The sequence below is a fragment of the Danio aesculapii genome, chromosome 15, assembly GCF_903798145.1.
Source record: "Danio aesculapii chromosome 15, fDanAes4.1, whole genome shotgun sequence".
Classification (NCBI taxonomy): Eukaryota; Metazoa; Chordata; class Actinopteri; order Cypriniformes; family Danionidae; genus Danio; species Danio aesculapii.
The window spans coordinates 8,899,865-8,921,536 of NC_079449.1; the positions used below are offsets into that span (position 1 = coordinate 8,899,865).

Genomic DNA, 21,672 nt, shown 5'->3' on the forward strand with positions numbered 1-21,672 from the left:
GGTCTACTGTTGGTTTCGGAGAGCAGGAGGGGCCTGATGGAGAGAATGGGAGGGGCTTAGATAAACGAAGAAAGGAATGAACATCATATATATCTGACATGCTTGAGTGTAGAATAAAACAAAAATCAATTGACCTAAATCCATCCTGCATGACAGTCCCAGTCAGACACAGGCACAGTAAAAGAGTATAAAATGCTTTTGTAAGAAGGAAAACAATACATCAGAAGTACCCATAACATGCTATCAGGATAAAACCACTTCTTTGGCTAAAAACGATTGAGTTTATGAATCTCTCTGCCAGAGAAAGTATTTCATTACAGGCATAACAACATACTGGTCATTCACTTGTTACCGCATATCCACATGCAGACAAATCAAACACACACACATATATAAACACAGAGGGCCCATTGTGAATGCTGGCGGTGCTGCCTGAAACTTTGTGGGCACAGGAATGTGTAACTGGGGCCTCAGATGGAACTTTCAGTTATTGTGTGCGTGTGTGTGTGCGACTGCAGAGAAAGTCTGTTCAGTTTCCCCCTGAATTTGTCTCCTCGGCAAATTCTGAAGTCTCACGAACAAAGGATGGATCTGAAATGCTTCATTACCTCCTTTGCACTGTTTCCTGAGCTGCTCTCTTGACCAAGCGACTCGCGAATGGCACACGATCACAGGCAGTGTAGTGTGTTATCTGTGTGTGTGTATGTGTGTGTGATTCAAAGTAAAGTATGATCAAGAGGATCGCAAAGCATGTTTGTCAGACTCCTTAGATAAATATTGATCTCTGCGTCAATAAAATTCTGCTGCTGAACACCTGACAGACTTGTCTAGGAATGCTAAAACTTTAACTCCTGTAAATTCCACTGCACTGCTTTACAGTCTGTCCAGGTCTTTATGTTAACTAGTGCTGTAGTAGTTTGATTATTAATATTTGTACACATATACAGTTGAAGTCAGAATTATTAGCCTCCGTTTTTTTCTTTTTTAAATATTTCCCAAATGATGTTTAACAGAGCAAGGAAATTTTCACAGTATGTCTGATAATATTTTTTTATTTTAATCTTATTTGTTTTATTTCGGCTAGAATAAAAGCAGTTTTTAATTTTTTATGAACCATTTTAAGGTCAAAATTATTAGCTCCTTTAAGCTAATTTTTTTCGATAGTCTACAGAACAAACCATCACTATACAATAACTTGCCTAATTACCCTAACCTGCCTAGTTAACCTAATTAACCTAGTTAAGCCTTTAAATGTCACTTTAAGCTGTATAGAAGTGTCTTGAAAAACATCTAGTCAAATACTATGTACTGTCATCATGGCAAAGATAAATAAATCAGTTATTAAACCTATCATGCTTAAAATGTGCTGAAAAAAAATCTACTCTCCGTTAAACAGAAATTGGGGAAAAAAATAAACAAGGGGGCTAATAATTCTGACTTCACCGTATATACTATATATTTGTATAGTCCGTACTTTTGGTTGTTGTGAAACTGTAAGCAACGTTATAATTCCATTGATTTTTGTATCTAAAATAAATAGCAGCTGAATTAATGGTTTGGGTCTGGGTTGTTGAATTAAAATAAAATAAAATAAAATAAATAAAATAAAATAAATAAAATAAAATATAAAATTAAATTAAAATTAAAATTAAATTAAATAAAAAATTAATAAAAAATAAAATAAAACAAATAAAATAAAATAAAATAAAATAAAATAAAATAAAATTTAATTTAATTTAATTTAATTTAATTTAATTTAATTTAATTTAATTTAATTTAATTTAATTTAATTTAATTTAATTTAATTTAAAAAACATCATGGCATTCTTGGTTAACAGGGCTCAAAATTGTATCCATTTATTTTTTAAAATGCCAAATCTGCAATATTAACATATTTTTCAGGTTGGCATGTGATGGCAAAAAAGGTTTTTGTGCATTTCAGGCCTAATTAATTCAAATTATGTAATTATAATTATGTGGGTGTGCTGGTATGGATATGGGAGATTGTTTTGGATGTACATTCTGAGAGATTTCCATGTGTGTAAGTGGTGGTTTTGTTTTGCTAATGTGACACTGTATCAAAAATAATGATGCATCAAAATGAGTGTTGTTGCTTATCATGACGATTTCAAAATAGACATATAGAAAATAGACAATAAACAATCGCCCTAAATATATCTGCTTAGCCTTTAGTATATGGAAAATAGCATATAAATAAAAATATTTGTTTTATTAAAAACAATAGTGGCATTATTTAAACCAAATGTAATTAAAAGTACCTAAAGGTAATTAAAAGTAAATTTAAATACTTGAACTATTTAACTGATCCTGGTGAAAAAGGTCAGAGAAAGTCTAAAAAGAAATTAAATATGAACATTCATTTATTTTCCTTCGGCTTAGACTCTTATTTATCAAGGGGGTCGCCACAGCGGAATGAACCGCCAACTATTCCGGCATATGTTTAACGCGGCAGATGCCCTTCCAGCCACAACCCAGTATTGGGAAACACCAATTTAGTTAATCCAATTCACCTATAATGCATGTCTTTGGACTGTGGGGGAAACCCAACCGAACACAGGGAGAACATGCAAACTCCACGCAGAAATGCCAACCGGTCCAGCCAGGACTTAAACCAGTGACCTTCTTGCTGTGAGGCAACAGTGCTTACCACCAGGGTGCGAATTAAAGGGGGCTTTGGAGGGGACTGACCCCCCCTAATTAACGCTTGATCCCCCCTAAAGGGCATCAAAACAAGATTTATGGGGGTGGGGGGGGGGGGGGGGGGGGGGTCAGCCCTATAATAGTAAGAAACAGCTTTCTCTGATCAATATCTTAAATATTAATAATTAAAAATGTATCATATAAATCGAAGTTGAAGTCAGAATTATTAGCCCCCCTGTTTATTTTTTCCCCAATTTCTGTTTAACGGAGAGGAGATTTTTTCAACATTTCAAAACATAATAGTTTTAATAACTGATTTATTTTATCTTTGCCATGATGACAGTAAATAATATTTTACTAGATCTTTTTCAAGACACTTCTATACAGTTTAAAGTGACATTTAAAGGCTTAACTAGGTTAACTAGGCAGGTTAGGGTAATTAGGCAAGTTATTGAATAACGATGGTTTGTTCCGTAGACTATCAGAAAAAATATATAGCTTAAAGGGGCTAATAATGTTGACCTTAAAATGGCTTTTAAAAATTTAAAAACTGCTTTTATTCTAGCCGAATTAAAAGAAATAAAACTTTCTCTCGAAGAAAAAATATTATCAGACATACTGTGAAAATTTCCTTGCTCTGTTAAACATCATTCGAGAAATATTTTAAAAAGAAAATAATTCAAAGGAGGGCTAATAATTCTGACTTCAGCTGTACATTTGACCCCCCCACCCAACACCCAACCCCACCAACCCACATATAATGATTTATACCATTGCGAATGCATAATGGCACCAATCAACGATAAGAAAAATATCACTCAACAGTCTGAAACTGGCAGTTCTAGAGCACCAATAGACATCTTAAGCATTGTAGCCTAAAATAAGAAAAGAAAAATTAGACACATAATTTGTATAGTTTGGCCTAGAGTAACCTCTAAAATAGTCACTAAATTTCCCTCAAAATACTGAAATTTACACATTTTAATAATAAATTAGAATGTACTTTAAATACATTCATATATTTGACTCACTGAAGCATGTATTACCAAACTACTAGCGAAAAAACTTGATTTTAAGTTGTTTTTTGGTGGCCTATGTGTAACTTTTACATTGACATGCGATGTTTATTTATGCTTCAGACTGTGGTTGTGTGTCCATACACAAGTATTTCTTACTTCAGCAGGACCCGCTTCTACATTCAGGCCCATTTGTCTTGTAATTAATCTGAGATTTGAACCACACCTGACTGACTAACCAGCCTCACGGTCACAACTGAGTTCAAACTGAGGTCAATTTATAAAAAGATAATCCAAAACACAGATTAAGAAGAAACAAGGGCATACTTCAACTTGTCATGCCACAATGTGACACTAAAGTCATTTTATGGTTGTGCTGACAGTACAGTAGTTAATAATTTGCTTTAAACCCAGTTTCCAATAGTGTCACCAGATCTGGAGCAGCAATCAACAGTGAGCGGGCTTGTTTTCCCAGCGGGCTCTGCAATTTGAGAGAAACCTGTAATGATGCATGCAGAGTTCAAGAACTGTGTGCGCTATGCATTGTTTAAACAAATCAGCAAAACATATGCTACATTGACTATCTATGGCACACATCACTGCTGGACCGACAAGTCTAGACTGCTTTGAAAATATAGTTGTTTTGTATCATTCAGTACTTCGGATATGATGCATTACGGTCAAATAATTCATTCATTCGGTTTAGTCTCTTAATTCATCAGGGGTCGCCACAGCGGAATGACCTACCAACTTATCCAGTATATGTTTTACGCATCAGATGCCCTTCCAGCTGCAACCCAGTACTGGAAAACACCCAAACACTAAGGGTAATTTAGCTTATTCAATTAACCTACAGCATGTCTTTGGACTGTGGGGGAAACCGCATAACACGGGGAGAACATGCAAACTCCCCACAGAAATCCCAACTGGCCCAGGGACTTGAACCAGTAACCTTCTTGCTGTGAGACGCCACTGAGCCAACCGTGCCGCAGTTATAAGAAATATCATTATCGCAGTACTCAAAAATATATCACATATTTTCCCGGTATCATACCGCCCTACCTTTTAGTATGTTATTGTGTTAACAAACCCTAAAAGATTTCTTTACTCACAGATATAAAGGACATTAGTTTTCAGTAGATCTTGTTGTGCCACATTACCAAAAGGAACAAGGCGGAATACGTTTTTTCACCCTCATCAATCAATCTTTAATCATAATTAATGTATTCAAATAAAAAAATGCTGTTTATGGAAGGTGTATTTTTGGATTGCAACGCATCCAGTGAATACAACTCAATAGAAATACATCCTCATTTATCTAGCCACCGTGCCATCCTGGCCCAATAATGTCATATTTAATATTATATAAACTACCAGTCAAACGTTGACCTACTCAGTCATCATTTTTAGAATTGAAACATTTTATAATAACCAGCCTGATCGCATGAGGAAATGTAACTATTTTACATTTTTGTCACTTTAGTAGCTAGTTTAATGGCTTTAGTTCAGTTTCGTATGATTTTTTTAAAAAAAGAGATGTGACATCAAACCCTGCTCATAATCCCAACCATCATTGGAAGATGAGCAAATTGTACTAAATTTGTGCAAATGAGATTGTATAAATTCATACTAATTAACTATTAAATTAAAAACTGACGAATTGCTGTGAGATAGTGTCATAATATACAGCAAATAACTAAAATAAAACTATGAAATAATACAAATGCAACAATTTGCAAAAAAAATTATATTAACATAAATTTAAAACAGGGTGACATGGTGGCACAGTGGGTAGCACTGTCACCCTCACAGCAAGAAGGTCGCTGGTTCGCGTCCTGGCTGGGTCAGTTGCCATTTCTGTGTGTTTGCATGTTCTCGCCGTATTGGCGCAAGTTTCCTCCGGGTCCTCTGGTTCCCCCCACAGTCCAAGACATGTGGTATAGGTGAATTGGATTAACTAAATTGGCTGTAGTGTGTTTGTGAATGAGGTGTGTATGAATGTTTCCTTTTACTGGCTTGAAGCTGGAAGGAATCTGCTGTGTAGAACATATGCTGGATAAGTTGGCGATTTATTCCGCTGTGGTGACCCCTGATAAATAAAGGGACTAAGCCGAAGGAAAATTAAATATAAACACTATATGTAGTAATTATTGTTATTAATGTAATTATTAAAAATCATCATAATGATAATTATTAAATGCAATCATAGTATATTTTTCAAACCGCATTATAAATAAAGTTTATAATTATTGGCATTAATTGACAATTGGCATAATTAAAATTAACGTTTATTAAATTCATATTTATTTATATAGTGCTATTACAAAGTAGATTGTGTCAAAAAGAAACCATTGCATAGAGAATATTTATTTGTGCTTAACTAACAAAACTAATTTCAAGCATTTAAGCACAAATATTCATGTCAAAATGTTTAAAAATAATGCTAAATACATTTTAATATATCAAATTAATATCACAGATTTATTTGTTTCTAATACATTAGAATTTGTCCAGTTTATTAACGTGTATATGTGTATTTATTCATGTATTTTTGGAGAAAAACAAAATGACTATTGTACATTTTTAGCCATTACTTACACAAGCACTAACTAAAATGTAATTCAGTGTAAGAAAGTCTTATGCTTATAGAACATTATTCATTTAATAACATAATAAATGTATTACTTGCTATTTATTTGTCAATATTTTAGTACAGTACTCAGAATAAATATTCAGTTTAATGTTTACATAAATACTTCTTATGCTGAAATTCAATTCATCTTCATTTCTATAGCGCTTTTACAATGTAAAGACAGTGAAAGACAACAAAGCATTATTTCACTTACATATACAGCTGAGGTCAGAATTATTAGCCCCCCTGTTTATTTTTTTCCTAATTTCTGTTTAACGGAGAGAAGATTTTTTTCAACACATTTCTAAACATATTATTTTAATACTCATTTCTAATAACTGATATATTTTATCTTTGCCATGATGACAGTAAATAATATTTGACTAGATATTTTTAAGACACTTCTATACAGCTTAAAGTGACATTTAAAGGCTTAACTAGGTTAATCAGGTTAACTAGGCAGGATAGGGTAATTAAGCAAGATATTGTTTAATGACATTTTGTTCTGTAGACTATCAGAAAATATAGCTTAAAGGGGCTGATAATGTTGACCTTAAAATGGCTTTTAAAAAACTAAGAACTGCTTTTATTCTAATAAAAATAAAAATAAAACAAATAAGACTTTCTCCAGAAGAAAAAATATTATCAGACATACTGTGACAATTTTCTTGCTCTGTTAAACATCATTTAGGAAACATTTTAAAAAGAAAAAAAATTGTAAGGGGGGCTAATAATTCTGACATCAGCTGTATATATATTTTTACATATATTATATTTATTAACACAAACGTTTGAAACATGCATCTAACATGCTTTTTTTAGATTTACATAAACAAATTTATTTTGTGATGAAAATACCAATACGTGAACCAAAATCTCATGTTTACCCTATGGTCTGATTTTATTGCATAAAGTTGGCATATGTTTTTATTGTTGTGGACTTTACACATATAAATAAACAACGACAATGTAAGTGCTTTAAATATTAACTTTTTTTTCCCGTCAAACTTGTTTCCTGGTCCATATCTGTAGGGGTATAAATACTGCCTAGACTTTGTACAGTGAGTGAGCCTGGGGGATTACCATACAGACTGTGTACATTGCACTTACACAAACTTATGAGGCATTTCAAAACAAACACATTCCCTTTTAACATTAGCAGTGGAGAAAATCCCTTGACAACCAAAGACTCTCTCATTCTCACACACACACACTCTGACTGTTCATATTCACACCAAACAGTCAGCGTACAAAAAAGATGTGACAAATTCCAGGACAGCACAGAAAAACACACACACATGCAACAGTTACAGACAACTGCAAAAATCCAACAGAGCGGACAGCATGAATTCTCCCAAAAGATGGTCAGTCCACTGTATACAGCAACTTACTGAATTCAGTCTAAACAGCTTTAAATTAAGCTAAAAACTAGAGCTGAAAATCTGATATTACAATATTTTGTTTTGTTGCGATATATATAGTGATATGAATTTAATTTCACCATACGATTTAAATAGCTCTATTTGCAAAGATTTCATTCATTTAGATCGACTGGGATGATCAAGTCTTCTATGTGGTACATCTGCATGAAATATAATACATTTAAAAGTATGGCTGGGCAACATTGCAAAAAAAATTATCACATTATCATGTTTCATATCATTCAATATCAATAATTATTGAATATTTTTAAAAGCCCAGATGTCAATTAATTTATTTGTTATAATATTTTTATTTCTTTCAGTATTTGTTTATTGTATGATGTAGGGTTGGTTCGATAGACGATGCCATCATTCATCACCGATGGCCGATAGACATCATTAAAATGGCATTTTAGAAAGAAAACAATCCAAGTCCACACTGGCGTTTCATCTAGCATTTCTGAAAAGCCCTTCTTCCACACTATACCGCTGAAAATGCACATCACGTGACCACACAAACACACACACAAACAAACACACTCTGTCATGTGCTGCAGCTATGATATTTAATTAATCTCGTCTCTATCTAACGACTCTTTGATCTTTTTAATTTTTCAGGTAATTGTCACAGCATCAGTACACTACTTTCATATTCGCTTTCACGCTTGTACTTGGTCATTTTAGCGAAAACCTCATATACTATTGGTTAAGCACCTTTTTTACCAACCAACTTTGTCGACTCAACCATAACGACACAGATTACTCTACCTATTCATGCCAGAGTCCCATGGAAAAAGAGATTGTCAGATGGTAATTTGTGTATAACTTATCTTTATTTATTTATGATTTGGTTATGGACAAAACAAAGAGCATGCCGGTCAGAAAGTTGAAACGGAAGGCTAAAATAATTAATCCGTTATGAATTAATTAATTATTCATAATTCACCGCCGCCTATGATGACGATGCCATTGTCCATCACATTGTTTCACATTAGACATCGTACGATGCCTAATTGGTCGACATCGCCCAACCCTAGTATGATGGATGTTTTGTTTACAGTTAATTTACTAATATTAGGATTTATTTTTTATTTAAACACTTTATTATAATTTACCAACATTACTAAGGCAAAAAAGTTAATAGTCAAAAACAAAAATATTATAGTCAAAAACATAAATATATTTACTAAGGCAAATAGTTTTAATAGTCAAAAACAAAAATAGTATAGTCAAAAACATAAATATATTACTGAGGCAAATAGTTTTAATAGTCAAAAACAAAAAATTATAGTCAAAAACATTAAAAAATTTACTAAGGCAAATAGTTTTAATAGTCAAAAACAAAAATATTGATATTTTGCCATTATCGATAAAATAGTTTTTTTGAAATTGGCAATGGTGTTCGGTCAATAAATATCAATATTAATTTTATCGCCCGGCCCTATTTAGTCAAATAGTATTCAAGTATAGAAATTGAACAATCAAATGTAAAGTAACATGGTCATTATTGCATATAATTTAAAAAAATAAATAATGTTTAATAATATCTTTATCTTTAATAAATAATCTAATCCTGCGATGTATCTACACACATTGCGATATCGATCCTCAAACAATATATTGTTCAGTTCTACTAAAAACTAACGTTGTAGTGCTTTAATGATCACACAACGAGCCTAGCTATATGCACACAATTCTAATCCCACAATGTAATATCAAAATAAATAATGACCGCAGTAACCTGGGAATGAATTGAAAGACTTTAGATAAATGAGGATGTATTTATATTGAGTTGTATACACTGGAAGCAGTGCAATCCAATAATACACCTTCCATTAACAGCATTTTTTTAATTTGAATATATTAATTGTGATTATAGATTGATTCATGAGGGTGAAAAACGTATCCTCCTTGTTCCTTTTGGTTATGTGGCACAACCAGATCTACTGAAACCTTTATATCTGCGAGTAAAGAAATCTTTAAGGGTTTGTTAACACAATAACATAAAAGGTAGGGCAGTATGATTCTGGGAAAATATGCAATATTATTGTTGAGTACTGCGATAATGATATTTCTTTTAATGGCAGCATGACCGTCGCCTCACAGCAAAAAGGTCACCGGTTCGAGTCCCTAGCTGAGTCAGTTGACATTTCTGTGTGGAGTCTGTATGTTCTCCCGATGTTGGTGTGGGTTTCCTCTGGGTGCTCCGGATTTCCCCATAGTCCAAAGACATGCGCTATGTGAATTGAATAAACTAAATTGGCCGTGGTGTATGAGTGTAAATGCAAGAGTGTGTGGGTGTTTCCCAGTGCTGGGTTGCAGCTGGAAGGGCATCCGCTGCGTAAAACATATGCTGGATAAGTTGGCGGGTCATTCCGCAGTGGTGAACCCTGATTTATAAAGGAACTAAGCCGAAGGAAAATTAATCATGAATCAATATTTCTTATAATATTTTCCTAGAAAAATTGCTCCTTTTTTATTAGCTATGTTTTTAAATAGTTTAATTATGTAAGGATATTAAAATAAGATATTTTTCAGATCTAATTCATTCAGTGTCAAGCTGCAAATGTTATAGTCTTTAAAACACTATGAATAAGTGAAAACCTATACATATATTCTGATTGGCCGTTGTCATTATTGCCCTCTTGTCTTGACATTAGTGTCTATTTTAAGCTCTGGGTTCTCCTTTGGGCTGCTCCAGCCAATGACAGAACAGCTACTACTTGGGAGGTGGGGATAAGAATAGATAGGTCCCATCTGATTGGTCAGATTTAAATAAACAACCAATGTGTAAAATAAATGTAATTTATTCCAAATGTCTATGACACGCATAATGCATAAACTATTAACGATAATAATAATGTATTTCTATCGAGTTGTATTCATTGGAGCAGTGCGATCCCAAAATAGGCCTTCCATAAACAGTATTTTTTTGACATTTGTAAAAATTTATTGTGATTGAAGTTCAATTCATAAGGGGGAAAACTCTACAAGCCAAATACAATACAAAACAACAATACAACAAAGCAAGATCAGAGAGTAATTAAAGGAATCTGGGAATAGCAAAATACATTTTATTTATTTTAATAATATATATTATTATTAAACCGAAAAAAACACAACATCAATTTTAAAACGTACTAAAAAGCACCATTTTTTGATAGTTTTTGTGTACATGTTGTAGTAGGCAATGTTTTCATGGTCTTCATGGTGCAAAAATGCTATTCAAAAGATCATTGAAGAAAACTTTACATTATAATCCTGTATATTAAGACAGACTGTATATATACAAGACTCATATATTACCTTCTATTTATGCAGTACAGTTAAAGGGATAGTTCATTCGTCAGTTACTCAATCTCAAGCTGTTTCAAAGCAATTTGAGCATCTTTCTTCTGTTAAACATAAAAGAAGACATTTTGAAGAATGTTGAAAACTGCTAACTTTCATTAGTAGTGGCTACTTGTAAACTGGAAGGCATTGACTTCCATATTAATTATTGCTTATACAACGGAACTCGATGGCTTCCACAATCCAACATTCTTCAAAATATCTTCTTTTGTGTTCAACTAATTTTTGGGTAAACTGTCACTTTAACAACAAGAATCTCTGGTCTCCCAGTTGTTCACATTATGCAAAGTTTAACATGCATGATTTATTTATGGCCAAACATAATACTTCATCTCCAAAATCAGTTTGTTTCCTTATAAGACAGTAAAACTGAACACAATCAGAGATGATTCATGTAATTACATTTTTTTTGTGAATTTGAATGTGTGCAAAGAATTTAGGGCGACTGAATGACGTGAAGGATACAGCTGACACATCCTTCAAAAAAAAACAGGATGAATCAAGGACAAGAAATAAAGAATGCAACTAAAGATTTCCATTGATGGAGCTTGATGTTGTGGAAGCCTGGATTTGCAGTCAAGGACACGTCCTTACAATTCAGAAGCATCTAAGGTCATGTGAAAAAGTTAGGACATCCTAATAAATTCCATTTTTTTCCATTTCAGATTTCTGTAGTGTACTTTTGTGTACAATAAGTGTTTAGTTTACAAGCACATACTTTTGCAATCAGGCCCCTAAAACACAGCTAATGTATAAATAAACATTTAAAAAGGCCAAAGCAGTTTTAGTTGAAAAGGGTGTCATGTAAATGACCAGCAAATTATATTGTGTATAGCTTAATTATATATAGTTGAAGCCAAAATTATTAGCCCTCCTGTGAAATTTGTATTATTTGTCAAATATTTCCCAAGTGAGGTTTTCCAGACCAAGGACGTTTTCACAGCACTTCCGATAATATTTTTTTCTTCTGGAGAAAAAGTCTTATTTCTTTTAGTTTGGCTGGAATAAAAGCTGTTTTAAATTTTTTATTAACTATTTTATGTTGAATATTATTAGCCCCCTTAAGATATTTTTTCCGATCGTCTAAAGAACAAACACTGTTGTCCAATAACTCGCCTAATTATGCAAATTTAATAACTTGATAAGTCTTTAAATTCCACTTCAGGCTGAATACTAGTATCTTGAAAAATAAGTAAACAATGTACTGTCATCATGGCAAAGAAAAAAAAATGAATTAGTTATTAAAACTATAATGTATAAAATATGTTGAATAATCTTCTCTCTGTCGGCGCGAGTGGTGTAGTGGTTAGTGCGTCCTATGCTATCCTTCCCCTCTCTCTGCTCCCCATGCGTTTCTGTCAATACTCTCTACTGTCCCGTCCAATAAAGGTGAAAACCCCTAAAAAATAATTATTAAAAATAAAAATAATAAATAAAATCTTCTCTCCGTTAAACTTCACTTGGTAAATATTTTTTAAAAAATCTAAATCTTACAGGAGGGCTAATTATTTTGACTTCAACAGTATATGTCCTAATTTTTGTCAGTAGGTTAAAGCGATTCCCCCTTCACTGAGAGAAGGCTGTGAAAGTGGTTGCTGAATGAAATACACATAATGATCTGCATGTTATTATTACCTTTAGTGGCATTCTCAATTGTAACCTTGACATTTACTAGTTATATCAGTCTCTCCATCTAGACCAGGCATGGGCAAACTCGATCCTTGAGGGCCGGTGTCCCTGCAGAGTTTTGCTCCAACACTAATCAAACACACCTGAACACCCTAATTAGAGTCTTCAAGATCACTAGAAAGCTACAAGCAGGTGTGTTTGATTAGGGTTGGAGCAAAACTCTGCAGGGACACCGGCCCTCCAGGATCGAGTTTGCCCATCCCTGATCTAGACTGAAAATATTACTATTGTTATATTTGTGGCTTAAATGACTGATTCTGTGATGGCTATTCTAAAAACTTTTGGCTCTATCTGCTTCAATTCTTGAGTTTTGTTGCAAAAATACACAAAAATCTTGTAAAAAGTTCTCTTTTATGATCTCAAGATACATTGGGCTCACAAAATGCCGGAACGACTGGTTATATGAACTATAGAAATACTGTTTCTCTGGAGCAAAAGCCCTGATTATGTTATGTTATTTGTATAGTTTAATCTCTTACTAAAGGAAAAACACACACAAAAAGTTATGAACAGCAGTTCACAATCACATTACTACCCCATCACATTCCAGCAATGAAAAAAAAACGAAAAAAACATGAATATCCTCATGGATCGAGTTAAGATGATGACAGTGCCACTGAAAAATTCTCATTGGATAGTACTTTTTTTCGATAATAAAAGGTATGCTAAATGATGGCGTTAAGCAAACATGCAAAAACAAAATTCATTTGTTTAGCAGCATAAAACAGCATTCTCTGGAAAAACAGGTGACGCACTATGCATAATGCAATCATTAACCTTGTTATATAAAATGCAAACACAAAACTGCAAACTGTAAGTTGTCTACCTCATGCCAAGAATTCACACCATGTTGGGTTTAATGTATTAATAGGTGATGATAGAAGTTACCATTGGTTTACGAGGATGGCCAGACAACAAAAAAATCCTAAATAAAATACATTCCTTCCTGATTAGCATTGGCAGTTAGAAACTACAGTATATACAGAATTTCCACTGACAGTCAATCCATGTTTACTGATATTTAAGGGTTTGTTTGTTTACTTTCCTGCACGGACTTCTAAGGTAAAGAAGCCATTTACAGCTGATGGCTTCAAAACTTAAGTTGTGCACAAAATGCATGCATTTGCAGAGCAAACACCTCTGACAGAAATAGAAATGCTAACATTAAGCCCCTAAATATCCTCATTGGTCTCTTGAACTCTACACTGACAGCTATTGTCATGGAGGTGCCATCGCACAATAGCAAAGGTCTGCACTGTAAAAATACCTGCTAATTCAGTGTCAGCATGCGAATCAGTGTCCATATTTTGTGATTCATTAGTGTTTTCCATTTATTTACGGTTGTGAATTGCATAATGGGATGTTGATCTCTGCTCTGTCTGCCTTTAATGTTGAAAATTCAACTCTGCAGTTTAACAAAGTGACTTTTATTGACATTTTAGTAGTTTTAAATCATATAAATTGTGATAAATAATATATAGAAGTGTGTAAAATAGCAGAAAGTGTACTGGACGCGTATTACAAGGGTTTTGTAGCATAATATACAACACCAACTCAGAGAATATTTCACATTAAATTAGTAAAAATGTTAATAAAAGTCACTTTTTCAATCTTTTCAAGGGTAAAAGTTGATGAAAGAAAGAGCAACATCCCATAATGCAATTCAAAAGCATAAATAAACAGTGAAAACTAAAAACATGAATGACAAAATATGCAAAACTGCTAATTTACCAATATTTTTTACAGTGTGGTTGTAGCAATACCATGTATACTGACAAATGTGTCAACCATTATTGATTCTGCAACCAACTGATAAGAGATAAAGTGAACAACAGTGTTCAGAAAATCATGTGATCCCAATATGGCGGCCACCATAAAGAGGCACAATTCTTGCAACATCTTTTATGACTTATCTCACATGAGTGTTCGTCATCATCAGATTAGAATTACAATTAATTTCCCAACCAGGAACAATCATAAAACCTAAAACACAAGAAACATTTTAGGAATTAGCAGAGTGTAAGTCTGAAAAATTGTGACTTGCGTTAAAGAATGCTGCCAAAAGCGATGTCTGTCTCATTGTTTATGAGTTTAAGCCGGACGTTCTTGACAATAATAAAGCAGGTCTTTCTATTACTTTCAGGTACATCATAACATCTTTGATCTTGCTCTTAACAGAGCTTAAACTCAACAACAACAGACTCACAATTGAGCGATTTGAAAGAAAGGTCGACTTGATCTCAGCTGACATCAATAAAGATGCTGGTGTCCTCATAAAAATGCGAACACTTGTAATTCTCAGAACAATTAAAAACAAACAGTGAACAATTAAACCAGTTTCTCGAGTTTCAGCAGCAACTTTACCGCAGGGCAAAATCATGTGCTTTCGGTCTCTCTCTCATAGAAAAACACAAGGCCTAGCACCGGTTTGCCAAGTCATAATTGTGAACAAGACATTAAAATAAACTAAATGGTTTAGACTCTAACATGAGCTGACATCCAAATCAGCTGTCAGCCTCATCAAGAACAAATCAAGCTCTTAATGAGATAGTTCACCCAAATATTTCATTACTGTCATCCTTACTTAGCCTTATTGCGAGACATGAACATGAGAAGATATTTTGAAAAACATATGTAACCAAAACTGTTGTTAATCCAAATGACTTCCATAGTATTTTCCCCCAATATTGAAATCAATGGGACCATCAATGTCAACATTCTTCAAAATATCTTCTCTTGTGTTCAACATAGGCAAGGCAATTAAGGCAAACTTCATTTATATGTGTAGAGTTGCTGAAGTTTGCACTGCGCGCTTGCAGTTTTTGAAGACTTCTTTGATGCGCCAATCTTGTCAATGCTATTATTCAAAAAGGTAATGATTCGCACTGGTGATTTAAGCTCTGAGAAGTAATTGCTTCGTACTGTTTTTATTTTTGCATTCTTTTGACATTTAAAGACACCAGAAGAATGTAAAAATAAAAATAGTACGAAGCAATTACTTATCAGAGTTTAAACACACTGAGGAAGGCATTGTGCCGAAACGTTTGTGTCTTTAAATCACCCGAAGAATGTAAAAAGAAAAACAATCCGAAGCAATTACTCAATGAGGGCGAATCATTACCTTTTTGAATAAACTTCGTTTATATAGCACAATTTTACACAACCGTAGTTGATCCAAAATGCTTTACATTAAAATAAAACATTTAATAAAATATAATAAAACTTGCATTAAAAATGTAAGAAAAGGAAATATATATGTATATATGTAATATTAAAATACAGATAAGAAATAACATATATGAGTCACAGACAATAGAAAATGATCATGGGACCTTAATGGAGATAGTCTTGTTTATCAACCCGAAAGAAAAACTAATACAAGTTTGATGATGAGTGAGTAAAAGTGAGGGTGAAAAACACATTTTAAGCAGTATTTCAGTTTGGTTATGGTGCTGTTGAGTACTTTCTCTTTATTATTTGTTACTCTAATGCTATAGAAGTACAACTTTGTGTATCTCAAAGACTTTTTTTACATCTTAAAGAACTTTTGCAAATAGACTATCAATTTTAAGGTTCTTTATGGAAACGCAGATGCCATTAAAGGACAAGGTTATGTAATACAAGCCACACGAGTAAAATAAAGAGGGTTATTTCAGTTAATCTAAACTCCACAAACTATTTTATGATACAGAGAACAATACTACTCTCTGTTTAGACCCCCTGCGTTTGCTAGGCAACGTTAATACAACTTATATATCAGTTTCGGTAGCGTATATTGTGTTTCATAACCAATGACCATTGTTATTCAAACAATGAGCAAAGATTACAAGCGATTTTAAAATAACTCCTTTAAGGTTATCATGATAAGCATCAAAATGTGGCCCAGATATCCATAAAGGAATCTGATGTTAGAGCATTTTGAGAGATGTAAACAATAACAATGGTCCCAATGTATTTCCTGTTTTAATTTTTACATTTCTTTAGCTTCCGAGAATCCAACAAGAGCCACATATGGATAAATAATGTTATGATATCTGTTTTAACATTAAGTTATGATTGAATTGCCTTTTGTTTCAGTTATGAAATAGTTTGATAACAAGCAAAAAATGTGGGCCAATGGCACGACCACGTTGAAATGGTCTATATATCCAAATCACATATTTAAATGGATAGTTTCCCCATTATTTACTCACACTAAAGTAGTTATAAACTTTGAAGAGTTTCTTTCTGCTGAACACAAAAGAAAATATTTTGAAGAAAGCTGAAAACATGTAATCATTGGATGTCAGTGGTTACATGTTTCAGCATTCTTCAAAATGACTTCACTTGTGTTTAACAGAAACTCGTAAAGTTTTGAAACAAGTAAAAGGTGTAAAACAAGTAAATGTTGACAGAATTTTAATTTTCTGGTTAACTGGACCTTTAACACAAGTTACACAAAACTGAAATAAAATGCCATGTCAGACAGGCTATATTCAATTTTCAACCATCAGAAATACAAATATGTTAAAATATTACACTTGTATGAAGAACATATGGTACATATGTTCATCATTTATTGAGGTAAAAACTTCAGAAAAGCATTGTTGTCAGATTCTAAATAGTGAACTCATATTAGCAGCCAATGACTAGCAAAGCACAGCATTGTTCAGTCTAATGTTACTAAATAGTGCTAATATTGTTTTGAAGTTATACTTTCATGCGATTTCAGACTGGCTATTCAAAGTAGCGTGGTTATCAATTAATAATTGAGGTAAAGTTGGTTTTATATTCGCACATTCGTTCAGTGTGTCCATATATTGTTTAGCATGCTAATTTGAATATTCAGCCTGAAATCGCATGTACTATAAGCATGACTTCAAAACAACATTAGCATTAATTAATTGACTGTAAACAATACTTTTATAGTCATTGGCTGCTAATATGATTTCCTCATTTAGATTTAGCAAAGAACTATATACTATAATAATAATAATAATATAATACTATATTATTATGGAGAAAATAAGATTGTACGAATATAAAACCAACTTTACCTCAATTGGCTAACAATATAAGGACCATTTCACAAGTTGTCATTGTTTAAATGAACGAATGTGCGAATGCAAAACCGTTCCATGTGAGTTCTAAAAGTTCTAAAAATTCTAAAGTTCTAAAAATTCTAACGATCTAAAAATTCTAAAGTTCTAAAAGAAACACGCATAACCGTTGGTCATTTGGTGTTTTCACCATGTTGAGATGAAGTAAGCAGGGTAATCTTACTTTCTTGTTGTTCTGAGGGTCCAGGCAACTTTTTCTTTCTCATCGAGCGGTAAAAGCGTGAATTCCTGCGGATCGGGGGTCTAAGACTGTCGTCTTCGTCGTCGTCGTCCTCGCTGGGCAGTTGGGGCACAGGCGTCCGAGGTTTGGTCTGGACCTCTTGAGGTTTATTAAGCCCCCATTTCCCTCTGAAGAGGGCTGTCATCGCCATCATCTACTCATGGGACGATATCCATCTGACACAGCACAGCAGGAATCCCCATCCAGGCTGAATCCAAAATGTTAGTCCAAAATCCCCCAGTTACCGAAAAGTCACCGAAACTCTCTCTCGTTCTTGCTCTTTATTTTTCCTCTGCTCGAGGGCCAGGCGTGCGGTTAGCGACTGGTTTGTGACAAAGTTTGAAGTCTTTCCTTTTCTCTCAGTACCTCTCTTGACTGTCTCGCAAACCTGTCCTCTGGCCCTCGGTGTCAAAGTTCTCTCTCCTCCCTCTCATTCATTCGCCTTACTGCGTCTCTCCCGCCCTCTTCCCTTGTCTGTTTCTCCCCTGAGCGCATTGCATTTTGCCCCACGTGTGTCTAAAACAGGTAAGTCAGACAATATGAAAGATTAGATCTTGTAATTTTGGTTGTCAGTATGTTCATGTGAACGTAGAAACCTCACCCTTAACGTCACATCAGTGTGACACCTCAACGTCACTTGTGTGTACTCGGCCCTTTGTGGAGCTCTTTATTTACCCAAACGTTTTGTTTTGATATTGAACAGCTAATATTTTAACTAATATTGAATCAAACTAATTATTATTTAAATTAAACTATGATTATTTAAAATATTAGATTATTTAAACAATATAAAAACGTCTAAAGATATTTGTTTGTTGTATATAATAACATGATCTTGGTGCAAAATGTGGTTATGAATTTAATTATTACATATAGGGCATATCGTATACACAAACAAAAATGGCCCAATGATAAACCTAACTGTACTATTTAAAATTGATCTTAAAAATAGAAAAGCAATAAGGATGTATATGCCATTTTGGAATCCTTTGTGATTTTTGTATATCCCCTGTAAAAAATATTTATTTATTTATTTTTGAATTAGTGTCATGATCACCAGCGATCTAGGCTTTGCAGATCATTGGAAAACATGCATCACCCAGACTACAATTCTGCCACTATACAAGCTACAACTCACATCAGGCACCTCACACACACACACACATATCAGTCCTGGATCACCCCTGATTACACACACACAGCAGGTAACTCATCATGGACTGATCATCTGGACTATATATTTACCTCTCAAACACACACACACGTGGCTGAGTCTTGTTTTATGTAACATTTATACGCAGTTTCCTTGCCTTGTTCTTCTGTTGTTTTTTATCCCTGTTTTTGTTGTTATGCTGTTTGTCTCCTGCACTGATCTTTCGCCTGTGACCACGACTTGGTGGGGAAAATGAAGCTTCATGAAACACTGAAACAGTCGAAGCAAATGTGTCGAAGTGTCGAAACGTTTCGAAACCTGTCTCTACAGTGACACCTAGTGGTCATTTTTTTATGTATTGCTCTGGAACCGCTTCAGCAAAGAAACAGTTAAGCAAATTGAGGTATTAAACCCCACGTTGTAGAGTTGAAGTTTCAAGTGATTTAGAGGAGTGGTGAGATATCAGACTAGCATGCAGTTGTAATGGATTTGAATCCAGGGTGATGCAGCTATAGATGTTAGCTTTTAAATGCCCTGTTCTTGTAACACGTTTTGTTTTAACATTGGGTCTGAGATCCGAATGAACACTTTGTGAATAAATGTCTCTTTTGGGTCATTAAAAATCAACATTAAAATACATTGTCACAATTTTTAAATATTTGTCAGGATTTATAGTCAGGATTCATAATCAGGACATTGGCAGCACTGTTACTCTGTGTACACGCAGTTCACTAGGCTACATTAAATATAGGATATTTCCGACCCTGTCAGTCAAACGCAGATTTGCCAGCTCTCTAAACACTTCTGAAATGTCTGATGTTCCATAGCCGAGGAGCCATAGAGCTAATTTTTATATTTTTATATTTTTTTTTTATACATGCTTCGAAGCCTCTGTGTACAAGGTCACATGACTATGATTACCCTCATGTATCTGTTTGTTCTTGTTTGACCATTGCCTGCCTGATTCAGAATTAATAAACTGGACCCTCAACTCTATTGTCACTCTGACTCTCTTGTTACGATTAGCATTTAATTTAGATTTTTATTTTTATTTAATACTTGTCATTTATGTTGGTTTATCTTGATGTTTATGTTATATTTGATACGTTTAGTTTAATAACTTTACTAATTATTATTAAATCTAACAAAGCCTATTAAGACTTTGTTGCTTAAATATTTATTTTTGTATTTTTCATTTATATATTCATTCATTCATTTTCTTTTCGGCTTAATCCCTTTATTAATCTGGGGTCGCCACAGTGCAATGAACCACCAATTTATCCACCATATGTTTTATGCAGCGGATGTCCTTCCAGCTGCAACCCATCAATGGGAAACATTTATATTTTACATTATATATACAATTATATGATGCTATTATTATTATTATTATTATACTTGCTGACATTTTAAATTAGCTTTTATTTTTAGATTTTACATTTCATTTAATTCACTATCATTGAAAAGGTTTTAGTTTATTAATAATTTAAATTTTATTAATTTTGTTGAGTGATATTTATTAGTTTCGTTCCTTATTTGAATACTTATTTATATCTTGTGTAAATCTAACAAATCATAGTAGTTTAGTCCTACCAAAACAAAACTGCAGTAACACAAACCTCAAATATTCACATTTCCGCTGCATTTTATTTAACCACAAATCATTTTAAATACATTTAGTTCTAGTTTTAGTTAAAAACAACACGTAGACAACTTTTCTTTTTCATAACACCCTTTTCCCCGCAGTCAGCTGATTATACTCAGGGTTAAAAAGTTCTCTCTCTCTTTCCTGCTTGGCCAACAGGACTCTGTCTAATCCCATTGTGCTCCCGCTGATTAACACACACTGACACGTATACAAAAGCATGGATACACACACATGGATCACAATGTGGGCTGTGCATGTAACCAAAACTTTTACAGACATGCAATCCTAAACTTTCCATCAAAGCACACATTTCAGGAAAAAGTACAAACATAAATAAAGCAGGCCAGAGTGAGAAAGCCTTAACAAAGAGAAGAGAAACGCCTTTTACTATTAACTAGTCAAATCTGAGATCAGTATTACACTACATGAAAGAGTGCGCATACCTGTGAGAGAGCTCAGGATTATCAGACTTATCTGTGTGTGAATAACAGGGCTAAAAGTGACCTTTTGTTATTCTATTTTTACCTTTTCTAAATGTGTTTTGGCAGCCTCTTACAACAGGGTTACATTCATCCAAGGCCAAAAGAAAAACTTTAATTTTATTTTAATACCCATTGTAATGTCCAAAACGCTGCCTTTTCTAAGAACCTGCTCTGATTGGTTGGAATTGTTTCTTTGTTTTGGAAGACAGTAACTTCATATATTTGTTTACTTTGATCTGAATCTTTGCATTTTACACACTTCTTGAAAGGCTGAATGCAAAATATACACTCACCGGCCAC

General features: G+C 33.6%; 1 protein-coding gene across 1 annotated transcript in view; it reads right to left on the reverse strand.

The window, feature by feature from the left end:
* Nucleotides 1-18,615, reverse strand: part of LOC130242057 (uncharacterized) — a 22,240-nt gene extending 3,625 nt beyond the window's left edge. The window contains exons 1-2 of the mRNA XM_056474077.1: nt 18,033-18,615; nt 1-33 (exon numbers count right to left, since the gene is read on the reverse strand). The exon at nt 1-33 is cut by the window's left edge and continues 67 nt beyond it. Coding sequence (XP_056330052.1) covers nt 1-33; nt 18,033-18,243 — 244 coding nt within the window. The 5' untranslated portion in view covers nt 18,244-18,615. The remainder of the gene's footprint in view (nt 34-18,032) is intronic.
* Nucleotides 18,616-21,672: the final 3,057 nt, after the last annotated feature.